Source organism: Tupaia chinensis, unplaced genomic scaffold, assembly GCF_000334495.1.
Source record: "Tupaia chinensis unplaced genomic scaffold, TupChi_1.0 Scaffold000045_1, whole genome shotgun sequence".
Lineage (NCBI taxonomy): Eukaryota > Metazoa > Chordata > Mammalia > Scandentia > Tupaiidae > Tupaia > Tupaia belangeri.
Window position 1 is genome coordinate 9101510 of NW_006159501.1, and position 9937 is coordinate 9111446.

Here is a 9937-nt window from a genome sequence, read left to right on the forward strand (position 1 = left end):
ACCCCCGCCCTCCCCCTGCTTCCCCCCGGCAGAAGCTCTGGGGCAAAACAGGAGTCGGAGCAGCCAGTTCCTGGTCTCTGGCAGCACCTTTGGTGAGCGCGTGACACCCTCGGGCTCCCAAGTTGAGAGGCACCGAGGGCCTGAGCAGGTCCTGGTCCCCAGGAGTCAGGGGCAGCTGGCCGGGCAGACGACTCCCACAAGTCCTCTCAGCCGCGCCTCCTCCATCTCCGGAAGGCCTGAGCTCCGAGTCAGCAGCTGCTGCCTGACCCTCCTGCCCGTCTCCGGGGCTTCCTTCCCCCACCCTTCCCGGGAACGCTATTCTACCTGCCTGCCCGCCTACCGCCCAGCAGGCCACACACCCCTGGGGCATGGACCGTATCCTCCTCGGTAGGTACAGGGCCTGGCAGACCAGGCGTTCACGTGCCATCAGAGGACCGTATGAGTGGTGGGTCATGCTCACCATTTCCCCCTTTGGGTGGCCCTAGGCTCCAACTGCACTCTCACCAAGGAGGCTGGAGGGGCAGCGGGGCCCAGGGGCTCAAAAAGCTTCAATCAACCCTCTCCCAACATGGCCTGCTGGTCTGAACTCAAACGAGGACTTCACCTCTTTAGGCTCCAAGTTCCCTTTTACTTATTAATTTTGCTATAGGGTGCATGTGCTTGCCAGAGACAGAGAGAGACACTGAGAGGCAAAGCGAAATCACCACTCAGGGGGATGGCCACACTGCAATTCCTTCTCCTACATTCCCCTCTTGGGATTTTGGGCACACATACATGGTGTGTCCTTTAAGCTGCCGGGTCCAGGATTCAAACTGCACAGTCAGCCATGTGGGATCCCGCTGCCTTAACCTCCACATCTGCTGGCCCTCAGGTTCTCTTATTCGTGAACACACACATAGCAGACCCTTGTGGCAGGACCGTGAGATGGAGCGGAGCCAACAATCCGAGGAGCACAGTAAGTCCTAGGGCCTGGAAAGTGCTGTCCTCCCCCAGCAGGAAGGGCCGCTCCCTGGTCAGGACCCAGCAATCAGACCCCCATCGCTGCAAGGAGCTTCACAGCAGCAACAGGGAAACCCAGGGAAGAGATGCGGTCCATGCCGGTCAAGCAGAAATGTCAGGAGGAACCCAAATACCGGCCAGCTGACAGCTGGAAACACGAAATCCGACATCCAGACAACGGAGTATTACTAGGTGACGGAAGGAATGAGGTCGTGTGTGCGACAGTGAGAACGGACCTCGACCACACGGCGCTGAGGGGGCAAACCAGCCATGAAGGACCACAGCCTGTACGATCCCACTTACAGACATGCCCGGAGTGGAAATCTAGACAGACAGCAGGGTGGAGGTGGCCAGGGCTGGTGTAGGGGCCGTGTGGTGACAGTCAACGGCATAATTTCTTTTTGCGGTGATCCACGGCAATGGACACACAACCCCAGGAACAGACCCAAAGCCTTTCAGTGGCGGTACTGTACAGCGTGTGAATTCTCTCTGTGAAGCTGCTAGAAAATCAGGTAAAGCCAATGGTCCTGCCGATGCTTTAATTTAGCCACTAAACCTACCAGAGATGGAGGGAGCATAACCTGATGGGGTTTGATCCCTTTGGCAAGGGAAGCCCACTCTTTCTGGAAGGTGTGCAACACCTGAAAAGGTCCGGCCACGTGAGCACCCTGGCGCTCCAGCCGCGGCTCCCACTCCCAGCCCCGGTCCTGCCCAGCCCGGAGGGCTCAGGTTGAGGATGGTGCACAGCCTCGCCACGCAGTGCGCCTGCTCCCATCACCTCATGCGGTCATCCAGCCCGCCGTCCCGCTGGCTCTACGCCCCTCACCCTGGGACTGCACCTCCCTTGTACTAAGTCCTCGGGGGTCACCCAGGGGCAGACCCTGTTTACTCCCCAGGTTCCCCTCTCAGGCCTCCTGGCAGGCGTGGGACACTCCTGCAATGCTCTGACCACTCCCGGCTCGATGGCACCAGGGGACGCGGCTGGCAGCCTGCTTACGATGGCGGCTGGGCCAGTCTCTCCCGACAGGTCGTGAGTCCGGGCGGCTGCCAGCTTTCCACACCACAATAATCACCGTGGGACCCCCGCAGGAGGGGTGGAGGTGGGCTCGATTTCCTTTATTGTGTCTTTAAGTTTATTTATTTCTTCTTGGGGGGTTGGAAGGGGTAGCTCTCCCCAGCGTCCTTGTGGCACAATCAACCCCCAGCTTCAGGCAGCCCAGATCACAGGCACGTGTGTGTGCCGATGTGTCGGGGAGGGCCCGGGGTGCAAAGCCAGGACCTGTCTCCTGTGGGTCCAGCTGTCCTAATGCTGTGCCTCCCCCACACCCTTTTTAAATGTATTCATCTGTCCGGGGCTTTGAGTACCCTGAAAGCAACTCCTGAGGAAACACAGGCAGGTCTGTCTGATCGGCACCTCACTCTCAGATGCCCTGAAGGAAGTTTGTTCTGCTGATTATCTTTAAAACAAAGGCTTAGGTTTTGGAGAAATGCGATGACCTTAATATAAAGATACCCTTGGTGTACGAGGGGGCCTTTCCTCACGCGCCTGCGAGCAGCGGGTATCTGGCCGTCTACACGGTTCTGGCCTGGCTCCCCCGCCCAGTTACGCTCTCGACATCCCGAATCTATCGGGGGCATTCATGGGCCACGAGAGGTCCTGTGGTTTCCCCGTCAGTAGCCTTAGCTGCAGGTGGTGTGTGGTCCTGAGACAGCCGATCATCCTTTTCCTCTGGAACTAAAGCACTGGCTTATCGAAGCAAGCGGAGCTGGGACTTTCCGACTTGATTTATGACATGTTTAGAGAGCTGGCATAAACAACACACTGTGGTGGGAATACGCAACGAGTGAAGGTGCAGTTTATCAGAAATGATGTAAGCACCCGGGTATAACAGCGGTGGCGCAGGAGTGGAGGCCACGCAAGTTCCACCGAAGAGAAAGACGCAGCTGCCGTCTCGCTCTCACACTTGTTGGGGTCCTCATTTTGAAAATAAAAAGGGGAAGGAGGATGTAATTTTCCTTCTCAGTAATGCCATGGGTGTGTGTGTGTGGGGGGTCTCTGTAGATAGAACTTTCATATGAAGGGTATTTAAACATTTCTTGGAAAATGCATGCTATGAAAAAGCTATGCATGGGGGACCAGCAGGTGGTGTGGTGGTTAAGGCGCTTGGACACTCCCTCATGGCTGGCTACGGTTTGAGTCCTGGAACTTGCTTTCTTGTGCTCTCTCTCTCCCTCTCTCTCTCTCTGGTCAAATTAAAATAAATGAATGAATAAATAAGATTTTTTGAAAAAGCTATGCATGGATTGTAAAATATTTTTGCATCAAAATAAACTTGTACTTTAACTTTCCTATGAACTTTTAAAAAAGGAATTATTGATTTAATTCCATTTGCTATTATTATTATTTTTTAAATTGAACAGAAAGAGACAGAGAGAGAAAGGGAAAGTGAGAAACAAGCTGCCAGGTCTGGGACTTGAACCATGGTAGGCCATGGAGGAATCCAGTGCCTTTAACCACTGTGCCACCTGTCAGCCCTTCCCATGAAGTTTTTCAAGTCTCTTCACATTGAAGGATTCCAAGTATCCCATTATTCACATTTTTTTTTTTGAGAGGTTTTTGCTATAGGGCGCATGTGCTCGCCAGAAAGACAGAGACAGAGAGACAGAAAGCGAGAAATCAACCCTCGGGGGGGATGGCCACGCCGCAATCCCTTCTCCTCCATTCTCCTCTCGGAACCTTGGGCGTGCAAGCACATGCACCCGGCGTGAGTTTAAGTCACCGGATCTGGAACTCGAACCATGGTCAACTATGTGGAAATCCAGCAACACAGTCATTATGCCAACTGCTGGTCCCACAAAAAACTTTTTTTAAAATAAACACACTCCACCTTTGCTAGAGCGTGGCAAAGGAAATGGCCCGTCACCATGTCTGTGTGACAACTGGTTCTTTCCGTGGCTCAGAATTTGTGCAGAAAGAACCAAGATGGGAAAGTGACGAAAGAGGACACAAAGTCCCAGGTGACGTGCACAGCAGCGGCCCAAGAGCACGGCATCGTCACACACACGGCACCTGCCAAACCTGCTCTCTTCCAGCCTCTGCCCAAACAAAGCCACGTCGAATTTTTATTTGGACACCCAAAACAAAAATGAAGACAAAAGCAACAACTGGCACACCCAAACATGTCTTTCCCTGCCTCTCAGGGCTCGGGGAGAAGGCCAGTTGGTTCAGAAAATGAGAACAGCCAGGCTCGTACTCACATGTCACTGCCTGGGTGGGGTTTGACCGCGTCCTCCGCTGGTAGGCAACACTCCATAATCTCATTAAAGCCTGCATTCCCAATATTCTTGGCAAGCTGCAAAAACAAAAGTCTATTTCAGGGTTTTCAATTATTAATACGTTCCACTGTGCACATCACTCATACATCTGGTGATTTATTTAATGGCCTCTAAGAAATAGAGCAATAAAGTGGTTTGCCTTTAATGAAGATGGACAAAACGCAAAGCCCAGAGGCACCCATAAAATTACAGCAGGGGAGTGCCTGCTGCAGAGAAGTGTTCTCATAAAACATCCCTGCACAGAGCAGGGCCAGGCAGGAACTTGGCTCAACGAGTGTCTTGGTTCTTTGTCCCCATCGGCCCCAAACCTGGACTCCAGCTGAAATGCACCTTCCACATGCCCTCCAAACAGCCTTTGCTTAGGCCAGCTGGGGCGGGGGGACTCTCCTGCAGCAGCAAAGACTGGGGGGCATGTCCTATGACAGGTGCGCACCCAAAGGAAGTCAGTTACCATCAGTCAAACCGGGATGACGCCCACCTCACCGGCTGTCCTAACACACAACGGGGCACTCCAGGTGCAACGCTCAGCAGATGGACGCACTAAGCGTGTGACGTGTTAGCGCCAACGTGCGCTCTCCACGTGCCAGCCCGTCAGACTTGCACTTCTGACACACTGTGACGGGTGCTCACTGAACACCAGGCACAATGCTGGGTACAGCAGATCTGGAGACCAGTACCCGGTTTACATCACGCTACCTCGACGGTATGACACAGCCAGCCTTCTGTTGAATGAATGAACGACTAGGAGTTCCTTAAGAGTAGGGATTTATTTCCCAACCAGATCAGCATCTGACACAGAGGTCAGCTTCCAGGTCAAAAATTTTTTTTAACTATTTATTGAGAGAAATTTTTGCTAAGGGTGTGTGCGCTTGCTGGAGAGACAGAGATGGAGAGAAGGAAAGCAAGAAATCACCCCTCAGGGGGGATGGCCACGCAGCAATCCCTTCTCCTCCACTCTCGGGATCTTGAGCACCACGCACATGCACCTGCCGTGAGTTTTAAGCCACTGAGTGTGGGACTTGAACTGTGGTCAACTATGTGAAAGTTCAGCAATGAAACCATTCTGCCATCTGCTGGTCCCTCTTTTCACCATTTTATGAAAATAATTGAATAACTGCCAAGTTGGTCACATATATCAAGTTGCTCTGTAATTACTAGTGATGGATTATCCTGATTCATCCTTTCCATCTTCCTGTTTCCTATGTAGTCTTCTCCAAATATTTATGATGAAGCCTGTCTTTATCTATTTGTGCTGCTGTAACAAAATATTGAGACTAGGTAATTTATAAACAAAAGAAATTTATTTCTCATAGTTCTGGAAGCTGGGAAATTCAGGATCAAGGCACCAGAAGGTTCAGCATCTTGGGAGGGTCTCATTCCATGGTTCCAAGATGGTTTCTTGTTTTTCTTTTTTAAAGAGATTTTTGCTATAGAGCATGTGTGCTTGCCAGAGAAACAGAGAGAGACAGAGAGACAGAAAGTGAGAAATCATCCCAGCCCTCGCTCTGGGGCCTCAAGCCGCAGTCAGGAGGCAACAGCTGAGATGCCGGTTTGCAGTCTCCCGGGGATGACTTAGTGGTCAGAGTGGCACGCCACGGTGACAGCATCGACGCACCATGAAGCTAAAGCCTGTGTAGGGTTTCTGGGACAGTGGTCTCGGAGCCAGGGCTGACCTGCTATCAGAGTGCCAGGCACGCCCAAATGCTCCCAGCTAACGACACGGCAGAGCCGGCCTCCCTAGCTGAGCCGTGCAGTCCTGACGGTGGATGGCAGAGAAAACACCACAGCTCCCGGACACAGAGGGGCCACCCTGAGGCCTGTAGTCTGTGCTGAGCAGATGGGAGAGGTGGCAGAATTCCCCAGGAGCCAGAAAGCTTCCCTTCTGCTTGGACTTGGCTGGCTTCCCAGGGGACAGCTGGTGCAGGCGGCCTCTGCATCCGTGCCTCACACCCTCTGCCGCAGGGGGTGCCACTCACAGCTCTGCCAAGTTCCAGGTTACACTCGGGCTCAGAGAACCGCCTGGAAACACCAACAGAAGCGTAGTGTTTGCAGATGGAGGCCACAAGGTCACATCAAGAAACCGTGGGGCCCGGTGGATCAGGCAGGCGAAAGCCAAGGAACAGTGGCTCTGAGTGCCGGCACCTGGCCTTCCCGCTGTCACTCAGAAGGAGCCCAGGGCTGTGCGAGGCAGACAGCGTCTAGATGGCTGGAGGAGAGGCTGGGTGGTTTCGTGCCCCTGAGTGCCGGTACCTGGGCCTTCCCGCTGTCACTCAGGAGCCCAGGGCTGTGCGAGGCAGACAGCGTCTAGATGGCTGGAGGAGAGGCCGGGTGGTTTCGTGCCCCTCACCGAAGGCAGCGCGAGTGCAGCCTTCATGCTGTCCCAACACGCACTGAGCCCCGGTGCCCGCCAGGACCCGGCATAAGAGACACCGTCCCGCCGGATGGCGGCTCTCCTCACAGGACAGGGGAATTGCTGAGAGACAAACCCCGCATGGCCAGGCTGCAGGAGTTGGTCCAAGCACTGTGCAGACAGACGGGGGGGCCTGGCGAGCAGGGCAGTCCCAGCGTGGGGAGGACCACACTCCTGGGTGCGTCTGCGCTGGGCTCACACCCGAGACTGTGCGTGCCCCTTCCCCTTACTGTCGGCACGTGTGCAGGACGCAGGACCACAGCGTTCACCCTCACACCGACCAGGGCCCACAGGCCAGAGAGGCCCGGGCTTCCCCTCGGAATCGTGTCTGGGGTTTGGGATGGGGAGTCCAGGGGACGACACCAAAGACTGGGATGCTCTTCGGCTTGCTCTGTTCTGACTGCCAGGAATGGGATGGGCGGGCGGGGACGGGACTTCCCTGACCGTGGGCTCACGGGGAAAGGTGGCCAGCATGGGGCACCTGCCTCCTGCCCAGCCTGGACTGGCTCAGCAGGTGAGCACGCCATTCCCACATGGGAACCCGGTCACCAACTTGGTCTCCGCCAACAACGAACCTGCTTTGGGATCTCCCTGCTTTGCCGACCTGTCTCTCAGCTGGTTCTTGATCCACGCAGGAAGATGGGGTGTTGGGAACCGGGCTGCTCGGATCCCAGCGGGGTCACTGTACACTTCTGGTGGACAGCGGGTGAGGGCCCAGGCAGTGGAGGGGCCCCGGCACAGGAGCAGCACTAAGGAATGCAGGGTGCTGACCCGACGGGGAGCACCGAAGGGCACACAGCAGGTGGAGACACATTTGTGAGTTATGCTAACCTGCTAACCTGGCCTTTAAAGGGTGTTTCCAATATATTTTCTGGAGTTTTTGTTTTTTTTTTTTTTTTTTTTTGCGCTCCAGGATCCGACAGACAGGGAGAGATGGGGAGACAGAAAGTGAGAAATCGCCTTCTGGGGGCATGGCCACACCATAATCCCTTCTCCTCCGTTCTCCTCTCGGGATCTTGAGCATGCATGTACACACGCCTGGCGTGAGTTTAAACTGCCGGGTCTGAGACTTGAACCTCAGTCAGCTACACTTCAGTCAGCTACAGGGCAGTTCAGTGACATAGCCATTATGCCAACTGCTGGTCCCATTTCTGATATTTCAACACACATGTGTTTTGGTGCTCAAGTTCAGAGATGGGTCAGCTCCATGGCCTGGTGGTTAAAGCAGCAGGATCCCACATGGCTGACTGTGGTTCGAATCTCAGCCCCAGAAGCTTGAAAAATCTGCCAGGTACATATGTTCATGTGTGCCCCCCAAATCTCACATGGATGAGAGACAGGAAAAGGGACTGCAGCAGGACCATGCCCCAGTGGGAAGCGCTCCCTCCTCCTGTCCCTCTGCCATTCTGGCTAGCATCTGTATGTGCCTTCTGACAAAATTGTCAAAAACAGTTTTTAAAAGTTTAAAGTTGCAATTACAAACTAACAAAAAACAGGCTCTAGTGTCTAGCAGTCTGCAGCACTGCCCTTGGCTATGTTGCACTAGGGAGATTTCTCCACCTCTCTGGTCTTTTTTTTTTTTTTCCTTCCATGAGTGAGAGACTGAGACAGAGAGACAGAGAGACAGCTCCTCCAACAGGACCTTCACGCTGCACCTCCCAGCAGCTTCGCCGTCCCTGATTGTGAGCACACGCATGCTGTGTGTTCAGGGAGGAAACCTGGCCCCCGCGTGTCAGCCTTGCAGTGTCAGTGCATCTACGTCACGTCCAGCCCCACGGCCTCGGGTGTGAAATGAGTTCTGGATTCTGTTAGATACGACACACACACAGCGCCTCTGACGATCCCTGATGCGGAACAGAGGTCCGATAAATGGTCACTGAAAGTCTTTCTGTGGCCAGCATGTGGCATGGTGGCTAAGATGTTGAACTCTCTCATGGTCAACCGCAGTTCAAATCCCAGACCTGGCAGCTTGAAAATCATGCCGGGCACACATGCGTATAAGCCCAAATCCCAGGAGGAGAGTGGAGGTGATGGGATTGTGGCAAGGCCATCCTACCAGGGTGTGATGTCTCACTTTCCCTCCCACCGTCTCTCTGGCAAGTGCACACGCCCTATGGCAAAAAAAAAAAAAAAAGAGTCAACCTCTTGCTCCCCTAAGCAACTGCTCCTCATACCAGAGCAGCTTCTCGCAGTCACCGGTGAAGCAGCATATGTAAGCTCTCAGTTCTGGTCTTTGAAAGGCTTTCCTCTCCATAGGCTTTTTTGCAGAGTCGGCTGTGGGGTGACCTGGTTTAGTATACCTCCTTGCTCCACAGATTACTGACATGTTCTTCGATCCAGGGAGAGTTTTAATTTACTGACTCCAATTCGACTTCAGAATACCGAGATTTGCTTTATCAATCTTGTAATAGTGAAGTCAGCCGTGTGATACCAGCGCCCTCCGAGCAACGCTATCGCTCCTCATATGCCTCTGAAGAACACAGTGCTGGGGCAGTGGTTATGTAGCTGGACCGCACACAGCCCTCTGTGTGGCTGAACGCTGGACCCGGCAGCTTAAAAAACAGGCTGGGCACGTGTGCCCAAAACCCCAAAGGGAGAAATAGAGGAGAAGGGATGGAGGGGCCGTCCCCGATGACAGGTGCTTCTCACTTCCCCCCTCTCTGTCTCTCTGATGAGTGCACAAAACCTCTAGCAAAACTGAAAAAAAAGAAAAAAAAGGAAAGGAAGAAAAATCAGTGCTGAAATCATGATCCTCTATGTTGAGAAAAAAATTTATCTTTTCAAAATCTGTGCTCACTGCAAGGTCTTTTAAAAGCAGGTTTAAAAATCTAAGCACATTAAGCTGGTATGTGCCAATGTCGTTAAAACGACACAACCCCCAGAACTAATCACATTAGTCCTTCAATCACTCAAGTTCCATTTCATTGAGTCAGTGGTTCTAAAAGCAGGTAAAAAGAAGAGAAGATGATGACAGCTCCTTTGACGGAGGCTGCTAAAATACACTCAATTATCAGGGAAAACAAGCGTGCTTTGAAACAAAACAAATTGAAAAGGAAATGGCGAACAGCCCCAGCATACCATCCGGCGAACCCGCTTGCAAACCTGAGGCCATAAAATGCTTTACAGAATGAAGTGAAAGACTCTTATCATGGGGAGCAGGCTGAAGCCATATGGAGGACAGGAGTGACGTTT

General features: G+C 53.2%; 1 protein-coding gene across 1 annotated transcript in view; it reads right to left on the reverse strand.

Moving 5' to 3' along the window:
- The window catches only part of ASAP2 (ArfGAP with SH3 domain, ankyrin repeat and PH domain 2), a gene marked incomplete in the record, with an annotated part of 153549 nt that overhangs the window by 23471 nt on the left and 120141 nt on the right, over window positions 1–9937 (reverse strand). Inside the window, 1 exon segment of the mRNA XM_014589777.2 lies at window positions 4258–4352. Coding sequence (XP_014445263.1) covers window positions 4258–4352 — 95 coding nt within the window.